This window comes from Brassica napus, chromosome C1 (assembly GCF_020379485.1).
Source record: "Brassica napus cultivar Da-Ae chromosome C1, Da-Ae, whole genome shotgun sequence".
NCBI classification, from domain to species: domain Eukaryota; kingdom Viridiplantae; phylum Streptophyta; class Magnoliopsida; order Brassicales; family Brassicaceae; genus Brassica; species Brassica napus.
The window spans coordinates 9,681,972-9,701,356 of NC_063444.1; the positions used below are offsets into that span (position 1 = coordinate 9,681,972).

General features: G+C 40.0%; 2 protein-coding genes and 1 long non-coding RNA gene across 7 annotated transcripts; 2 read left to right on the forward strand and 1 right to left on the reverse strand.

Moving 5' to 3' along the window:
• The first annotated feature begins 149 nt into the window (after positions 1-149).
• LOC106373033 (RNA polymerase II C-terminal domain phosphatase-like 1) lies at positions 150-7,125 on the forward strand. Of its 2 annotated transcripts, XM_048745603.1 has the most exons (16): positions 150-2,372; positions 2,699-3,175; positions 3,390-3,603; positions 3,687-3,844; positions 4,019-4,086; positions 4,200-4,305; positions 4,449-4,532; positions 4,632-5,168; positions 5,266-5,319; positions 5,470-5,566; positions 5,912-6,081; positions 6,164-6,250; positions 6,440-6,505; positions 6,583-6,641; positions 6,724-6,821; positions 6,985-7,125. In XM_048745603.1, the coding sequence occupies exons 1-15, from the start codon at positions 2,085-2,087 to the stop codon at positions 6,809-6,811; spliced, it is 2,553 nt and encodes an 850-aa protein (XP_048601560.1). In that variant the 5' UTR covers positions 150-2,084; the 3' UTR covers positions 6,812-6,821; positions 6,985-7,125. The 2 variants fall into 2 exon arrangements, with proteins under 2 accessions (XP_048601560.1, XP_048601559.1); XM_048745602.1 differs by lacking the exon at positions 6,985-7,125 and having other exon boundaries at positions 6,724-6,977.
• On the reverse strand, positions 7,125-19,205 carry LOC106420962 (protein NRT1/ PTR FAMILY 7.2). 3 transcript variants are annotated; one of them, XM_048745605.1, is made up of 5 exons: positions 18,873-19,205; positions 18,545-18,762; positions 17,905-18,458; positions 17,394-17,826; positions 7,125-7,747 (listed from the first exon to the last, which is right to left on the reverse strand). In XM_048745605.1, exons 1-5 carry the CDS (start codon positions 18,988-18,990, stop codon positions 7,319-7,321), a joined length of 1,752 nt encoding a protein of 583 aa, XP_048601562.1. In that variant the 5' UTR covers positions 18,991-19,205; the 3' UTR covers positions 7,125-7,318. The 3 variants fall into 3 exon arrangements, with proteins under 3 accessions (XP_048601562.1, XP_048601563.1, XP_013717246.2); XM_048745606.1 differs by having other exon boundaries at positions 7,125-7,739; positions 17,386-17,826; XM_013861792.3 differs by lacking the exon at positions 7,125-7,747 and having other exon boundaries at positions 16,810-17,826; positions 18,873-19,204.
• LOC125580677 lies at positions 15,299-16,746 on the forward strand. 2 transcript variants are annotated; one of them, XR_007318412.1, is made up of 4 exons: positions 15,299-16,143; positions 16,221-16,279; positions 16,362-16,459; positions 16,631-16,746. It is a non-coding gene; the product is annotated as an uncharacterized LOC125580677 (long non-coding RNA). The 2 variants fall into 2 exon arrangements; XR_007318411.1 differs by having other exon boundaries at positions 15,306-16,143; positions 16,362-16,746.
• Positions 19,206-19,385: the final 180 nt, after the last annotated feature.

A 19,385-nucleotide genomic window follows, 5' to 3' on the forward strand; every position in this document is an offset into this window, starting at 1 on the left:
AATGCATGAATCGAATAAGGAAAACGTACGATCCATGCATTGATACGTTTGCGTCCAGCTGTTAATTATTACAGTTCGATCTACCACAAATAGAATATTAATTTGTTCAACCTTAACTGACTCAATAGAATATTCTTCAAACCTAATAACAATACTTAAAAAAAAAAAAAACACACCCTAACTATGTTCACTTCAAAAAAATTTAAAAAAAATTGCACAAAACAAAATAATTCTCATCCTTATCTATGTAGCACATGCAGCACAAGATCAAAGCAACTGGGGCAACACCCTCAGACCTCATCCAATAATCGTTAGGATCTTTAGGGTCTGGCCCATCACAAATCACAAAAAAAAAAAGATGATTTTCTAGGAACAACTTTCATCTGTCTTGACATCCAGGTTTGTCTAAAATTCCTATTTTTAATTATTCCAACTATATTTCAAATGATTGCTTCTAACCACTAAACATGAACAAAAAATGGAGGGGAAGGTGCCTATTTCTACGTCTGACACAATGTACCAACGCTTCGAGGAAGGGAAAATTTATCACATTAGATATTTTAATCTCCTCCCCAATAACCAACGTTACAGGTTTACTGATCAACCATACAAAATCAATATCAAAGAAACAACAACTATTACACTGATTCAAGAAAACATTCCACCGATCCCTTCATGCATATTCCGGCCCCAACGCTACACCCAGTTGATCAGCTTAGCAAGTGAAACCAACTTCCTACCAGTTAAAAAAAAAACAAAAACTCTCTCACATAAAAATAAATCCTAATTTTTTTAAAAACAACCAAATTATTCCTACAGAGGTTGTTGGCCGCATTTGCCTCATCCAAGGTAGTGATTTATATAACCACTACACAGATTCAAAAATCATCATTGGATTGCGTTTAGACAGGTACAAACTTTTTATTAAGTAATAATTGGTTTACAACTAAACAAAATCTAATACAATAATTATTTGTAGATCAAAATTGGTACGTCTAACTTTATGGGACAAGGAGGCGTCTAATTTGAGGGAGTTACATCGCATATCAACAAGGAAAAACCATGTCGTAATCATCACAAGTATCATTCCACGGATACATGAAGGTAATAAACTAAACATAAACTTTACAAAAAAACTAAATGCTAACAAATATTTCACCTTTTTCAGGAAAACTATCACTCACAGCAACACCTAGAGCGCGCTTCTACTTTAACAACGAAATTGATATCATTCAACGCTTCCAAAAGAGGAATAAACTGCTATCCTAAGCCTCATAGCAAACGCCACCAGTCTACTTTTAAAACATTTACGTTACAACTTCCTACATCAATTAAATTGTCACACACAAAGATTATTTTCTCATTCAAGTATCGAATTCCTCAAAACTATTTATTATTCATTCTTACAGTTGTTTTTTTTTTTAAAAAAACACCGCTTCGAACTTCTCCCTTGTATAAAAAAAAAACAAACTTAACTTATCCTTTCAGAAATTGAAAAACACACAATTTTAATTCACCTGATTTTTATTAAACATGTAATCCGCGCGCAGCGCGGACGCCGGCCCTAGTTTTGACTAATAATGAATGAAGCAAATATATTTCCTTTCCATCAAAGTCAATTATATTTATTTTCCTTCTACAATACTTTTTTTTTTTTGAACAAACTCCTTCTACAATACTATATTATGTTTATTACTATTTACAGAAACTCGTTTTCCTTTAAAAACCTAATGCGTATCAGAAGTTATTATTAACAATCCGACTCTTCGCTTATCTCTGGAACTTCCGTTTCTCCTCCCGCAGTATCGTCAACTTTCGAACGAAACCACTCTTTTCATTAACGATAGGTTCATTGGAAAAGACCCCAAGTATTAGGTTTTTTTTCGTTTGTGGATTTACAGATCTAGAGGACACAAAAAGAAACTAAAAATTTCAGTTATTTTCATCTACCCTATCTATCAAAGTCGATTCCTTTTCCCTTTGTTATCTGCTGAGAATCAAAGCCAATGGATTTCGAATAAAGCAAAGACCTTTGATGAACTAATTTGAGTTTGAGACAATAAAACATCCATTGATCTAAGGATATGTATAACAGTAATAGAGTACAAGTGTACCATGAAGACGTGAGGGTTGGGGAGATGGAGATACACCCTCCAAGGGAAGACGACGTGATGAAGCAAAGGGCAGTCATGGAGGAAGTGAAGATGGGAATCAAAATTAGCAGTTTTTCTCAACCTAGCAAGAGATGTACTCCTCTTGCAGTGCTTACTACCATTTCATCTTCTGGACTTTGTTTCAAACTTGAAGCTTCGCCTACTCCTGCTCATGAGCCTCTCAGTGTCTTCCACTCGTCATGCCTTAGGGACCAGAAGGTATACTATACCTTGTGGAAACATCTAAGGGCCCTACTCAGACTATGCACTAAAGTTATAAACACATGAAAACTGGGATTTTTAGTCATCTCTTAGCTTCCTTAATGCCAGAGTTGCATAAAGTTTGAGGCTTTGGAAACATCTTTTAGATTCCTTAATGCCAGAGTTGCATAAAGTTTGAGGCTTTGGAAACATCTTTTAGCTTCCTTAATGCTAGAGTTTCATAAAGTTTGAGGCTTTAGGATCCTTTCCTGAACTAACTTGTGATTGTATATGAACTATGTTATCCTCACACGTGTTATTTTTTGGATCATTGTTTCTTGCAGACTGCAGTAATGTCCCTTGGTGTGGAAGAGCTCCATTTGGTTGCCATGTGCTCGGAGGATATCAACAATGACCGTCCTTGTTTCTGGGCGTTTACTGTTGCTCCTGGAATTTATGATTCATGTCTTGGCATGTTGAATCTTAGATGTCTGGCGATTGTGTTTGATCTTGATGAGACACTCGTAGTGGCCAATACCCTGCACACATTTGAGGTTAAAATGGAGGGGTTGCTCCGGAGAATGAGCAGCGAGGTGGACCCTCGACGCCGTGCTGTTATGGTGGCTCAGATGAAGCGTTATCAGGATGACAAAAATCTGTTAAAGCAGTACGTTGAAAGTGACCAGGTTGTTGAAAACGGGGAGGTGATTAAAGCACAATCTGAAATTGTCCCTGCCTTGTCTGACAACCATCAGCCTCTTGTTCGTCCTCTGATAAGGTTGCAAGAGAAGAACATTGTCTTGACTCGCATTAATCCAATGGTATGCAAAGTCTTGAAATTAGTATATGTATCTTAGTTTCTGTTCCCTGTATGTTTATATGTTTGGTGCTTACTACACTTTTAAAAGACAGTTAAGTAGTAGTGTGTTTACACTTGAGAAATAATCTACAATTATTAGTTCGTTCCTTTATTGAGCACCTATATTGCTCTTAATGCTTGTGGCTAAGACTCAATGTCTGTATATTTACACACAGAAACGTGATACAAGTGTTCTTGTGAGGTTGAGGACTTCATGGGAGGAACTTCGAAGCTATTTGACAGCAAAAGAGCAGCGCAAGCGTTTTGAAGTATATGTTTGCACAATGGCTGACAAAGATTACGCCTTAGAGATGTGGAGGCTCCTTGATCCAGAAGGGAATTTGATAAACGCAAATGACTTGCTGGCTCGCATTGTTTGTGTGAAATCTGGTACAATTTTTTTTCTTATACAATGCTTATTATTTGACATGACATCCTTTCTTACATGCTTGTATGTAAATTAACCACCACAGGCTTTAAGAAGTCATTGTTCAATGTGTTTCTCAATGCCACCTGCCATCCGAAGATGGCACTGGTAATTGATGATCGCCGGGAAGTTTGGGACGAGAAGGATCAGCCAAGGGTGCATGTGGTTCGTGCATTTGCTCCCTACCATTCTCCTAAAGCTGAAGTAAGTATAACTTTAGGGGGAAACAAATCAAAGCCTTCTAAGTTCTAAACCATAAGCTAGCTTTTGTGGTGAGGGTCTTTGTAGGCTTGGTTTGGGTCCAAATCGTATCAGAAGCCATAGTCTTTAATACTTTAAATGATTGGTGTTACATATAGCTCATTTCCTTTTCTGCAGGCAGCTGCAACACCGGTACTGTGCGCTGCCAAAAATCTTGCTTGCGTTGTCAGAACTGGATTTTTCAAGTAAGATGTAAATTTTGATAATCCACGTTTGTGTCCTTCACATCTCTACTTAACTCAAAGGATACTTCCTTAGTACATTCTGACGGTAGAATTGTATTTGAACTTGGTAACAGGCATTTCGATGATAGTCTGCTACCAAGGATTGCTGAAATATCTTATGAGAATGATGTTGAAGATATTCCATCACCTCCTGATGTAAGCCATTACTTGGTGTCTGAGGTTAGTCGTCAATGATTGTGAGCAGATAAAATAGTTTATGTTCTTCCAGGCACTCTGGGAGCTTGTGTCAATGATATGCTACAATGTAGATTGTACTCACCCTCTAGACTGCTTCTCAGTAGATTATTCTCTTTTCAATATAGGACGTGACATCTGGTTTAAATGGAAACAAAGATCCACTTTCTAGTGACAAGATGGCTGATGCTGGAGTGGGGAGAATACTGAAGGTGGTTACATTTTTTGGCTTGATTTTTTACATAGTTTCTGTGCTGATGTTCCATTAAGGATACCAACTACAGTTGAATACATTTTTCCCTTTTATTCAGGAGGCAATTTGTGGATCTTCAGCTGCCCTTCCGGCTGCAAATACAGATCCAAGAATAGCTGCTCCCGTTCAGCAACCCATTGCTTCTGCTTCTTATGTTTCCGCTCCAGTACCAGTACCAGTACCAGTACCAGTACCAGCACCAGTCCCAGTCCCAGTCCCAGTCATGCAACAAGCACCGCAACCATCAGCTATCGCCTTTCCAAGCATTCAGTTTCAACAACCGGCAATAGTAGCTACACACCTGGTTCCCTCAGAGCCAAGTTTGCAAAATTCTCCGGCTAGTGTGGAAGGTGAGGTACCTGAATCAGAGTTAGATCTAGATACCAGGAGGAGGCTCCTCATATTGAAACATGGACAAGATCCTAGAGATGCTGCTCCAAGTGAACCTTCATTTCCAAAGAGACCGCCAGTTCAAGCTCCACCTCCACATGTGCAGCCAAGAAATGGTTGGTTTGCTGCTGAGGAGGAGATGGATCCAAAAACAGAGAATCCCGTTGGATTACTGCATGAGATTGCTATTAAATGCGGAACTAAGGTGTGTAATCATGATCATGAGTAGTTGATTACCATTAATTCCATTCGCGAGTTGATTCCTATATATATATATATATATATATTCCATGACATTGTAGGTGGACTACAAACCGGGTTTGGTTGCTAGTACAGATATGCGGTTCTCTATTGAGGTACTTATAACATCTGTTTTGCAATTACCAAGCTTTTTCTCTTAGATGTTGTATTGCTCTGAGTTATTTTGATGGAACCTATGCCCTCTTCCCTTCCTTAGATGAGTTACTTTTGTTGACTGTCCATTTAATCTATGTTTTTCATTGCAGGCTTGGTTTTGTGGTAAAAAAATTGGAGTAGGGATTGGGAAATCGAGACGAGAAGCCCTGCAGAAGGCTGCTGAATTTTCAATCCAGAACTTAGCTGGTAAGACGTTTTGATTCATGAAGTACTCGCGTTTTAAATTTTGTTGCTAAACCACCTTCACATTGTTGGTACCCTATTCTACGGTAGGGTGTAGACCTCAATTTTTCAACTAAGCTTGTATTTTTCAATAGTTTATCAACCACTCTCAAAAGAGTTGCCAATGCTATTATTAGACCCATATCAATGAGTATGATAGTTGCCACCACAGATGGTTGCGTGTCGGTATGTTAGGATATCACATTAACAGATGGTTTTTAGAACTTAAATGTATCACAAGGCTGTGGGTCCCTTGTGACATGTCTTGGATATGTGAGCAGTTGGCTTATTGTTACTCCTTTTCTGCAGATATATATTTGTCCCGTGAAAATGGCGACGCAGGACCAAGTCACAGGGATGCAGGCCCCCTTACTAATCAGACATCTGCTGGATATGAAAAAGCGATGCCAGTTGCTACATATACAAGATTAGAAGGCTCTATTAGGCACACTGGCTCCATTCCTACGCTCAGGGAACTGGTACGCATCTCCGTAATCTGAATACTGTTGCTCTCTCAATTTTCTCATCTTTGATATCTGTCTGCCCTTAACCAAATTCCAGTGTGCATCGGAAGGTTGGGAGCTGTCTTTTCAATCTCAGCGTCCACTTCAACCTGACATGGTCCACAATGATGAATTTCATGCTAAGGTTAGCACACTTATGAAGATTATAGCAGAGATGTGTCAAATTTAATTGAAATTATTGATAGAAAACTTCTTAATTCTAGACGGCAGTGATTGAAAGAAAAAAGATCCATGACATGTCTTCACGGCTTATCAGTCTATACCAGTATCTGAAGTTGATACCCCTCTTCATTCTTTCTGTAATGTGTTTCAGGTTGCAATAAATGGACGTGTTTTAGGGGAAGGAGTTGGATCAACATGGGAGAAAGCTAGAGTGCATGTAAACCAACTAAATCCTTGCCTCTACTCTGGTCACATTGTTTTCTTTGTCTGATGTTTATTTTTTTATATCTTTAGGCTGCTGAGAGAGCACTGGGTAATGTGAGACCATTGCTTCAACGACAAGTATCTTCAAGGTTTGTTGTTTTTATCTTTAATTATTGAAACTAGATTTGTTAATAGTTGATACATTTCTTAGAACATGTTGATGTTCTTCAGATCGTTCGGTGGGATGTCAAACAAGCGTCTGAAGCCAAACTTTCAATGGTCCATGCAACGGATGGCATCTTCAGGAAGATCCTCTTAACAAAAATCATGTCTGCATTTTAATTCCATTGTCTCTTACTTTAAAAGCTACATAGGCAATTTCTTTGACAAGTTCTCTTGTTCCCCAAACAGTTAACCACTGATAGAGAGATTATGCTTTTTTGTTTTGTGTAATTACATGTTTTAACTCAAGATTTTTGTGTACTTTATCAGACATTCTGAGTAGAAGCTACACAGCTTGAGGGGCAAAGAGAAGACCTAAGCATGCTTGTTTGGCTTCTTCTCAGGCTGTAAGTTACTCAGTAGATATCAGTAAACTGTTTAGGCTTTGCCTGGTTCTAAGTTTTATCAAATGAGTAGCCAACATATTATTATTTTGTGAGAAAAAAAAATTGCACAAACTTGTCTTTATTTATAAACATTAACAAAACTTTGCACAAAAGAGTATCCCAAAAGAAAACCACTAGACCAATATATGACAGAACAAGCTCAGCTTTGGATATTTACTGTCCATAGCTTCACAGCGTAAACCCCAAAACTCTCTGACTCAGACCTCTTCTTCAGATGTGGACTCAGAGAAACTGGCTTCAGACTTAATATACTTATACCATTTAGCACAAACCAGGTAAACAACAAAATCAGCTGCAGTTAAACCAGCTAAGAGGAAGTAGAATCTGTCTAAGTGTCCTTTGTTGAGGTTCCCAGGGATCCAACCAGGCAAATCATCTCTTGTAGAGATGCTCATAACGATGGAAACCAGCAGACTACTTACATAGTTCCCAAGCGATATTGACGCCATACATAGGGCGCTTGCAAAGCTCTTTAACCCAGTTGGAGCTTGGCTGTTAAAGAACTCGAGCTGACCAACGTACATGAACACTTCTGATGCACCTATCATCATGTACTGAGGCACTTGCCAGAATATGCTCAACGAGCTCGAGTTTGAAGCAGTTTCCTTGTGTTTCAGCCTGTATATCTCCACTATTCCTGCATTTTGTTGTTGTGAAAGGGTCACCACCGAAAGCATTCACGAAAGTATAAATTTCAATGGCTAAAAGAACGGACAGATAGGATCGGATAGTTAGAAAAGCGTAGGCATGCTTTTTCTTCAGCTACGCGAACTCTGAAAGAAGGAAGGAGGCGTGAAAGAGTAGGCCTTAAACAAAACTGCAACAACCACCAACCTTTACGTTTGTGCTGCGAAGACACATGTAAGTTGACTTTTGAGACAACATTATCTGAATAACAATCTGATTTTCAGACCAGTATTATCTATTATTGGCTACTTCATAGTAAAACAAAGTGATTTTAGACTTTTGAGGTGGGTTTTACCTTCACAAACAGAAAGAAGGTCCTTGAGATGGTTCCAGTCTCGCAGAGTTTCTTCTGTGGCTTTTTCAACCAATGTCCCTTTCTGGTAAGAACCATAAAAATTTACCTCAGGATCGTCTCGTAGCCTAAGGGATGCACCATCCGAGCTAAGCAAATCTCGAATGGCCTCATTGTAGATCTCTATAGCTGAAAATTTCACGGAAAAAAATGCTACATACAGCACATCCAGATTCAATTATATTTGATGCAATAGAATGTTGAGTTTGGCCCAAAGACAATATCCTAAGGCCTAGTGTTACACAACTAAAGCGCACACATTGGTTGGATAAACTCAAGACCGTAGAAGTCGTTGCTGGAAAAAAAGATTAAGACGTCTAATATAAATCCAGCTTGAGAAGGAGATCATCAACTACACGTGAGAGAGCTGCACAAGAGAAAGAAAGTTAAGGCGTTAGAGTAATAGCAACAGAGAACTACTGTGTTCCAGCTAAGGTTCTCTATCCTACTTGTATTCTCTAAAGGAAAAACCCAAGGTGTTGTGTAAACCTAAAAGTCTATCACAAGTTATAAGTGACTAGACTATTGTAAACTTCTTTGATCATAGTGAAGTTTGGGAGCAAGAGTTCTCCCACGAGACGTACCGTGCTAGAGGCCGGGAACTCGTTAAATCGCTTGTGTCATTTACTTTGAAGCTAACCTAAGTCGTGATCATACTAAATAATCCTTACAAAGTGGTATCAGAGCTGAGGCTAAGGACAGGTGATCACGAGGAGATGTCAACCTCAAGAATCGAGGTGGACAGATTCGAAGGAACCGGTGATTTTTCATTATGGAAAGTCAGGATGTTAGCTCACTTCGGTGTGCTAGGATTGAAGGAGGTACTAACCGACCACAAGCTTTTGAAGGATCCTCAAAAGGGGCTAGCAGGTCTGGTGGAGACTACCCCCAGGATTGATCCAGTCAAGTTTGAAAAATCCGAGAAAGCTAAGGATCTGATAGTCCTAAACGTTGGAAACAAGGTCCTGCGAAAGATTCAGAATTGTGAGACTGCAGCTGATATGTGGTCAACATTGGACAAACTCTACACAGAAACATCACTGCCAAACAGAATCTATCTACAGCTTAGGTTCTACACATTCAAGATGTCAGACTCTAAAAGTATTGATGAGAATGTAGATGATTTCTTAAAACTGGTTGCAGACCTCAACAACCTTCAGGTGGATGTAACCGAGGAAGTACAAGCTATCTTGTTACTAAGTTCTCTATCAAACAAATATGATCAACTCAAGGAAACCCTCAAGTATGGGAGGGACACTTTAAGCTTAAGTGAAGTGACTGGTGCAGCAAAGTCAAAAGAGAGAGAGTTGATCGAGAGTGGCAAACTGTCAAAGTCAGATGGAGAAGGACTGTTTGTGGATAGAGGAAGATCAGAATCTAGGCAAAACAAAGGCAGTGGAAAGTCCTGGAAGGGAAGATCAAAGAGTAGGTTTGGAAGATCAAAATCCCGACCAAGGAACTGCAAAAACAACAAAGGTTGCTTTATTTGTGGTAAAGAGGACCACTGGAAAAAGGATTGTCCTGACAGGAAATCAAACAGACAAGACAACACCGCAAATCTTGTTGCTGGGCCTAGGCAACCTTTGGTGCTAACAGTAAGTACTGAGGATACAAAGGAGGAATGGATCATGGACTCAGGATGCTCGTTCCATATTACACCCGACAAAAAATTCCTATTTGATCTGAGGGAGTTCAATGGCGGTAAGGTGCTCATGGCAAACAACACACACAGCGACATCAAAGGGATAGGAAAAATAAAAATTCAGAATCCTGATGGGTCTAAGGTGGTGCTTACTGAAGTAAGATACATGCCAGGTATGAGCAGAAACCTTATTTCATATGGTATGTTGGAGAAGTCAGGATGCAGATATGAGGGCAAGGACCTCATAGTACAATTCTACAAAGGAAATGAGAAAGTAATCTCAGGAAAGTATAATCAAGGATTGTACTATCTCCAAGGAACTGTGTTGAAAGGAGAAGCAAACATATCTAAGGAGGAGGTCGACATGACAAAACTTTGGCACTCTAGGCTGGGACATATGAGTCTGAAAAGTATGAATGTCCTAGCTAAAGAAGGTTACTTACCAGAGAAGGAGGTAAGAACACTTAAGTTTTGTGAAGAGTGTGTGCTGGGAAAATCACACAAGCAAAGTTTCAAACCAGCTAAACATGTTACGAAAGGAATTCTGGATTACGTTCACTCAGACTTATGGGGCTCACCATCTTCGCCAAACAGTCTAGGAGATTGCAAGTACTTTGTAACATTTATAGACGACTACTCTAAGAAGGTATGGATTTTCTTCCTGAGCTAAGAATGAGGCATTTGCGGCTTTTAAGGAATGGAAGACAGCAGTTGAAACTCAGACAGAACGCAAGGTTAAATGTTTAAGAACAGACAATGGCTTGGAGTTTTGCAATTGGGAATTCGACAATTACTGCAAACAAGCTGGTATCAAAAGACACAGAACCTGCACCTATACCCCACAGCAGAATGGTGTCTCAGAAAAGATGAACAGAACCATTATGGATAAGGTAAGATGTATGCTAGCTGAAACAGGTTTAGATCAGAGTTTCTGGGCAGAGGCAGCATCTACGGCTGTGTATTTGATCAACAGGTCTCCGAGTGCTGCACTGAACTTCAAGCTGCCAGAACAGGTATGGTCTGGATCCAAACCAGAGCTCAAACACTTAAGACGTTTTGGAAGCTCTGCATTTGTTCACGTGAAAGAAGGAAAAACATAACCTAGAGCTGTAAAAGGAGTGTTCATGAGTTATCCTTTCGGAACAAAAGGGTACAGAGTTTGGATCCCTGAAGAAAGAAGATGTAGAACCAGCAGAAATGTAGTGTTCAATGAAAGAGAAATCTATAAGGATGTCAACGGTACTGAAAGGAAAAATGAAAAGAATCCAAAGGAAGATAACATTGTCGTGAAGGAGAAGAGGAGACGAAAAGTAACCTTCAGTGATGATCTAATCCGAGGTCCTACACCAAGCAGCTCTGACTCTGACTCAGAAAATAGCAACAAAGAAGACTCAAACTCAGACATCTCAGAAAGTTCTGACACAGAAACAAAACATGAAGCTGAGGATGAAACTGAGACAAGAGACAAAGAACAGACACTTAACGAGTATGTGTTGGCTAGAGACAGAGAAAGACGTAAGAACACTAGACCTCCATCACGCTATGAAGATGGAAACTTTGTAGCATATGCATTGAACACGGTGGAAGATCTAGAGGTAGAGGAACCTAAATCCTATGGAGAAGCAATGAGAAGTAGAGAAAGAAAACGATGGAAGGCTGCTGCAGAGGAAGAAATGGATTCCCACAAGAAAAATCGAACATGGGACCTGATAGACAAACCAGAAAAAGCCAAGCTAATAGGCTGCAAGTGGATTTTTAAGTTAAAACCAGGCATACCAGGAGTTGAAGATGAAAGATATAAAGGCCGACTGGTCGCAAAAGGTTATTCACAGACTGAGGGAATAGACTACAATGAAATCTTCTCCCCAGTAGTGAAACATGTTTCAATCAGGTTCATGCTATCAGTGGTGGTGAATCTGGATTTTGAGCTAGAGCAGATGGACGTCAAAACAGCTTTCTTACACGGAACTTTAGAGGAAAAAATCCTAATGACTCAACCAGAAGGCTTTATCAAACCAGGAGATGAAAATAAAGTCTGCGTGTTAAGAAAGTCTCTTTATGGACTCAAACAGTCGCCAAGGAGATGGAACCAGCGTTTTGATAGCTTCATGAAACACCAACTGTTCGAGAAGAGCAGCAGGGATCCGTGTGTCTATTTCAGGGACACGCAAACTGATAAAGCAGTGTACCTACTGCTGTACGTTGACGATATGCTGATAGCTTCAGGGAATAAGAAAACAATCCAGGAACTGAAGGACAGATTGAATGGGGAGTTTGAGATGAAAGATCTAGGAAAGGCATCAAGAATTTTGGGTATATACATCATAAGAGATAGACAGAAAGGCACATTGATCCTATCTCAGGGAAAATATATTGAGAAAGTTTTGAGAACGTTTGGAATGCAGGATGTGAAGCCAGTCACCACCCCAACGTCAGCACAGTTTAAACTAAGAAGCTTAACTGACAAAGAATGGAAGATTGAAGAGCAGTACATGGAGAACATCCCATATGCAAGTGCAGTAGGGAGCCTCATGTACGCTATGGTCAGATCTAGACCTGACTTGGGGTTCGCCGTGGGGTTCGTGAGTAGATTCATGAGCAAGCCGAGCAGAGAGCACTGGTCAGCTGTCAAGTGGGTATTGAAATATCTACAAGGAGCGTCTGATCTTAATCTAACATTCAAGAAGGATTCTAAGTTTATCATAGAAGGTTTTTCAGATTCTGATTATGCTACCGACCAAGACAGGAGGAGGTCAGTAACCGGATATGCATTCAAGATAGGAGGAAACACAGTATCATGGAAATCATGCCTTCAATCTGTGGTTGCTTTATCAACCACAGGGGCAGAGTATATGGCTCTACATGAAGCTGCTAAAGAGAGCATATGGTTGAGAGGCTTATGCAACGAGCTAGGATTCAAACAGACAAGTGCAACAATTCATTGTGATTCTCAAAGTGCTATAGCCCTAGCAAGAAATCCAGTGTATCACGAAAGGACTAAATATATCGATACTAAGTTCCACTTCATACGAGATCTAGTGGAGGCAGGCGATGTTATCCTACAGAAGATACACACTAATTTGAATCCTGCAGATTTGCTAACTAAAACCGTACCTGGTCCGAAGTTCCAGCTCTGCTGTTGACTTCTCAACGTCCAGTAGGAGAAGAAAAAAAAACAGCTCCGGTAACTCCAGAGTGAACAGTTAATCTCGCAAAAGATCCGAACAACACACAAGGGGACAAGTGTGAGATAACAGGAGCTGTCATTCAATGTGTTTGAGAAAGGGAGTTACCTGGAGAAAAAAAAGGTGGAGTCGTATCAACACACACGCACTCCAGGTGGAGCAATTTGCCAAAGGAGAGTGGGTATATCTGCACTCACAAGAAACCAGTCCAAGTTTCAGAAAGCAATTTACTCAAGTCAATGTAAGTTTCTTGCTTAGGCAACAGCGATACGAGAAGGTACAAACTTACTATGGAAACAGTCGAAGAGCAAGCAAAGAAAAATGTGGAGCTCTGTTGACTTCAATCTGAGTTCAAACCGTCATGCTTCAGTGTAAAGATGAGGTTTTGAAATCAATTGTCCAAAAAAAGTACAGTTACTACTACGACAAGGAAAAGTCGAGTTGAGCTACCTTAGAATCGCAGTGGAGGTTCAGATAGAGAAGTCTGAATCGTTGGAGTCACAAGTGACAAGTGACTCAGCAAAAGGCACATCACCAGAAAATGGATCACGGTCGAGGTGGTGTTCCTTGTAAACTCGACAAGAGAAGACATGCACGATAACAGAGACTCAAAGTCACTTTCTCAAAGTTTATGATGTAGTTCGAAACACATTCGATAATGGAGAGAAAGGAGAAATCAAGCCACTAACCTTGCGGAGTCAACGAAGGAAACAGGTGTGCTAGATGGATTGAGTAGAGTCTGAAGATAGCCAAGGCAGAGAGTGAGAAGTGCGATGCGGTGCTGCGTGTTTTGTCGGTGATGATGTTTTACGAAGAAGACAAGGAGTGAAAAGACTTAGGAAGTTATTGGGTTTGGGCAAAAGGTGGAGTTTTGTTGAGTTTGGCCCAAAGACAATATCCTAAGGCCTAGTGTTACACAACTAAAGCCCACACAAGATCGGGTATGTAGCCCAATATCATGTGGCATCTTCTATACGTTATAAATAGAGGGGATATATACATGAGTTTGCTTGCAATGCAAGGTGAGAGTAAATTAAATGAAAGATTGCCAAGAATCCTCGTTTCGAGAATTTGACAAGGGATTTGTAAAGATTTTCATGAAATCATATATATTAATATATATAAAGCATTGGTAGAAAAGAAAAAAAACTGAAAGAAAAGCTAGATATTCTTCAGGAAGCAATTCATAAAATCCGAGTATTGTTGTTTGCAACAATCTCCCAAAAACTCGTGACCCCTAATAGGATCTCGGAAGGGATTGATGGATTCAAATTCCTTCATTACTTGTTCGGGACCACCATTGTAGAAGTCGAGAAACTTATGATAGTAATCAGAGTGGGCCTCCAAACACTCCATCATTGTTATATCCTTATCATGAGAATCCTTATCACTGGATTCTACATACGCCATATATGATTCTTTGCAAGGACCTCCTTTCATGTATTCCTCATACTTATCATCGTCGGCATCGAAGGCGGCTTTGTAACCCTCCTCCAACGTTTTCGTACCGATTTCCACAACCTTGGGGGTTAAGTGAGCCAGCGCACACTCCATCAGCTTAGTCTCGGCTTCTTTGCAATCGTCTTCTTGTGGAGAACAAGTGGATTCAGAATTCCCCATATTCGATTTAATGGTGGCTGGGTTTTAACACAAACTAAACTGACATTATATATATATATATATATATATATACACTGGGATCTGAGGTTGCAAGGCGATAAAAAAAAATGAAAGTTTTCCAAATTAAGAAGAAGATACCTAGCCTAGCTACCTCGTTTCAAGAAATTTTCCATATGGTTTCGGTGATTCAAATCAAATCGGTGAAATTTTCTATAAATGGGTCTTGGTAAAAGAGGCAAATATTATATCAATACAAAGGAATTCGAGGAACCAAACCAAAAGAGGAAAATATATAATGTTTTTTAAGTTTAAACGAATTTTAAAAGACGTTACCTAATAAAATCGTACGGCAATGACTTAAAATATCAAACTGTATTTGTTAGGTGTCGGTGTCGACGAAGTAGGAATGTCAAATGATGTTTTAAAGAGTAGTAGAACTATAAACCATCAATCGTCGGTCTATGTATGTGTGTTGTAGAAATAAAACGGTGGACGTTGACCGTATTGTGATGATTAGTCGGTTCTTTTTGTGAAACCGAGTGGGCTTAGTCGTAAGCAAACGTTGGCTTTGATTCTAGACCCCTGCAGAGTCGTCACGCGGGGTCTTCTCTGGTCTTCGTCTTTACGTAATTTTTTGACCAATTACATATTTGACTTTTGTCTATAGTCAAATATCACATATGGTAGAGTTGTTTCTTTACTTGACATCCAAGAAGAAACACAAAGACGACGACGTTTCCGCGTCTTCGTCAACGTAACCGACACGTTTCTCTGTTTCTCCAAGAACGTCGCCTCTCACTTCAATCCACCCGCCGTCATCAACCGTATCCCAATCCGGAACGCTCGAAAACTCATCTCCGGCGAGTTGCTTGATTCTCTCAGCCGGTGAATCCCAAAAATCAGAGTAATCAGCAAAAGGGTCAGTGACTTTTCGAGTCTTCGCATGAACTCCAGAACCGTTGGTCCAACACAGTGCTCGTGCTCTGCAAACGAGACTCTCCGTCGTCGAGGAAAGGATGTGGATGTTTAAGCAACTCCTCCACCGTCCACCTCTGTTTCGGATCATTCTCCAAACAACTCACCAGAAAGTCCTTACCTTTCTCCGATATAACCTCCGGCGACTCGCCGGGAATCTAATCTTATACATTGCGGTAACGACGTCGTTTAGCTCCGGCCAAGAGGTCGAGCCAGTCATCATCTCGTGAACCCGGATAATCCAGAGTTTGAAACCGGTTTAGCGCAACCCATATCAGCGATTTTGCAAACGACGCCGTTCTCTTCGACCAGCACGTTCTGGCTCTTCAAGTCGCAGTGTCAAATTTAATTGAAATTATTGATAGAAAACTTCTTAATTCTAGACGGCAGTGATTGAAAGAAAAAAAAAATTCATGACATGTCTTCACGGCTTATCAGTCTATACCAGTATCTCATGTTGAGACGCCTCTTGATTCTTTCTGTAATGTGTTTCAGGTTGCAATAAATGGACGTGTTTTAGGGGAAGGAGTTGGATCAACATGGGAGAAAGCTAGAGTGCATGTAAACCAACTAAATCCTTGCCTCTACTCTGGTCACATTGTTTTCTTTGTCTGATGTTTATTTTTTTATATCTTTAGGCTGCTGAGAGAGCACTGGGTAATGTGAGACCATTGCTTCAACGACAAGTATCTTCAAGGTTTGTTGTTTTTATCTTTAATTATTGAAACTAGATTTGTTAATAGTTGATACATTTCTTAGAACATGTTGATGTTCTTCAGATCGTTCGGTGGGATGTCAAACAAGCGTCTGAAGCCAAACTTTCAACGGTCCATGCAACGGATGGCATCTTCAGGAAGATCCTCTTAACAAAAATCATGTCTGCATTTTAATTCCATTGCCTCTTACTTTAAAAGCTGCATAGACAATGTCTTTGACAAGTTCCCTTTTGTTCCCCAAATAGTTAACCAGTCACAGAGAGACAGATTATGCGTTTTTTTGTTTTGTGTAATTACATGTTTTAACTCAAGATTTTTGTGTACTTTATCAGACATTCTGAGTAGAAGCTACACAGCTTGAGGGGCAAAGAGAAGACCTAAGCATGCTTGTTTGGCTTCTTCTCAGGCTGTAAGTTACTCAGTATATATCAGTAAACTGTTTAGGCTTTGCCTGGTTCTAAGTTTTATCAAATGAGTAGCCAACATATTATTATTTTGTGAGAAAAAAAAATTGCACAAACTTGTCTTTATTTATAAACATTAACAAAACTTTGCACAAAAGAGTATCCCAAAAGAAAACCACTAGACCAATATATGACAGAACAAGCTCAGCTTTGGATATTTACTGTCCATAGCTTCACAGCGCAACCCCCAAAACTCTCTGACTCAGACTTCTTCTTCAGATGTGGACTCAGAGAAACTTGCTTCGGACTTAATATACTTATACCATTTAGCACAAACCAGGTAAACCACGAAATCAGCTGCAGTTAGACCAGCTAAGAGGAAGTAGAATCTGTCTAAGTGTCCTTTGTTGAGGTTCCCAGGGATCCAACCAGGCAAATCATCTCTTGTAGAGATGCTCATAACGATGGAAACCAGCAGACTACTTACATAGTTCCCAAGCGATATTGACGCCATACATAGGGCGCTTGCAAAGCTCTTTAACCCCGTTGGAGCTTGGCTGTTGAAGAACTCAAGCTGACCAACGTACATGAACACTTCTGATGCACCTATCATCATGTACTGAGGCACTTGCCAGAATATGCTCAACGAGCTCGAGTTTGAAGCAGTTTCCTTGTGTTTCAGCCTGTATATCTCCACTATTCCTGCTGATATCATCGCCATTATCGCAATCACAAGACCTATCCCCATTCTCTGAAGCTCGGTGAGACCTTTGTTGGGTTCTGTTTTGTTAAGCCTTGCAAAGAGAGGATCTAGAAACCTCCTGTAAGCGAAGACGAAGAAGGCGACGCTGAGAATGTCGAAGCTAGACATGCTTGAAGCTGGAATCTTGAAGTCTTTGATGTTTGTTTTCATCGCTGCGCCTTGCTCAACGAAGAGTGAAGCCATCTGAGTGAAAACCACAGAGTAGAGAATGGTGCAGAGCCAGATTGGTATGAGTCTGAACACACATTTCACTTCTTCAACTTGAGTCACCGAGCAGAGCCTCCATGGATTGTAAGTTGATCCACTCTCCACCTTCTCAGCATCATCATCAGGCGTAACTATCGCAGCTCTATCCAAGAATCTGTATTAGACAAGAAAAGAGAGTCAGAAGCTGATCTTGAAGATAGTTTCAGAGAATCTTTAAAAAAATCATCTATACCTGAAGCCACTGGTGTGAAGAATCTTCTTATCTCCGGTTCGTTGAGTCTCTGAATCGTAGAGATTCATGTCCTCATAGTTCACATCAATCTTGGCTTTTCTTGTTGCAGCAACCAAGACTTGGCAGAATCTAGACCAAGGACTTTCTCTAGGTGTAAAGTGTCTGTACTTTGGCGTGCCAGTCAAGAAAAGTACTAAACCTGCAAAAGCAGAGCCTGTAGACGCCCAAAACCCTAAAGGCCAGTCTCCTTGATCCTCAAAGTAACTCAAGACGGTGTTCGACAAGAGCGATCCAAGATTCAAAGCCAAGTAGAAGTAACTGAAGAACGCGATTTTCGAGTGTCCTTCAACAGAGTCGTCTGCATCAAACTGATCAGCTCCAAAGGTAGCTATATTCGGCTGGTAACCACCGTACCCTAACGCGATCAGATACACTGATAGGTAAAAGATGACTGTCTTGAACGTTGAGTGTGGCTTACACGGTGACTCTTCAACTCCACAACCACTTGGTTCAAGTAACAAAGCAGCAGTAGATAAAGATAACATCACCAGTCCCTATAACACACATAAAACAACGTTAACTTGTGGTTCAAGAAACAAACCCTAGTTAAAAACACAGAGTAGTGTTGAAAGAAACTTACCACAACGAAACTTCCTTGGAAGATTGCACAAGTCTTGTAGCGTCCCCAATAAGAGTCACTGAGGAAAGCACCAAGCAGAGAGAAGATGTAAACAGTTCCTGTCCATTTACTGACACTATTGGCAGCTTCTGCATTGTCTTGTCCCATCACTCTCGTCAGAAACAGAACTAAGTTCACTCCTACACCGAAGAAGGCAAGCGTTGCAAGCCCTTGGTTCACTGTAATGATCAAAAAAACAAATCTCTTTAGAATCTCAAACACAACACTTCAAGAACATAAAATATATGAACACTTCAAGAACATAAAATATATGTATCGATAGACTTACCAAGAATGAGAATAGCACTGAGCCATTTGCCGGTTTTGGCTCGGATTGCTGGATTACCGTGACGATCAACGCTTCCATCTTGAGTGCAAACCTCAAACTGTCTTACTTTTTGATCCATCTATGCAGTTTCGTTTGATAGTATCCAAAGAGATTTTGATTTGAAGAGAGAAAGAGAGTCCGGTTAAGAGTAAACCTGGTCGAGAAGAAAGAGAGCAGCAACCTTTGGATCAAAGAAGAGACAAATACAGGAATCAAGGAAGTTAAAGAAGAGAAAAGGAAGTGAAAAAGAAACTCTTTATTTGTTGAGATTTTGAGTTGCAATGAAAGTGTGAAGGAGAAATGTATTATTTATAGAGCTAACGAAGCTCGAGTCAGAAGAGATCCTTTCTTTGACGTCTCTTTCTTTCTCTGGTCATTAATATAATCATTCTTTAAAAAGATTAAAACAGGCTGCCAAATATATATATATATATATATATATATATATATATATATATATATATATATATATAT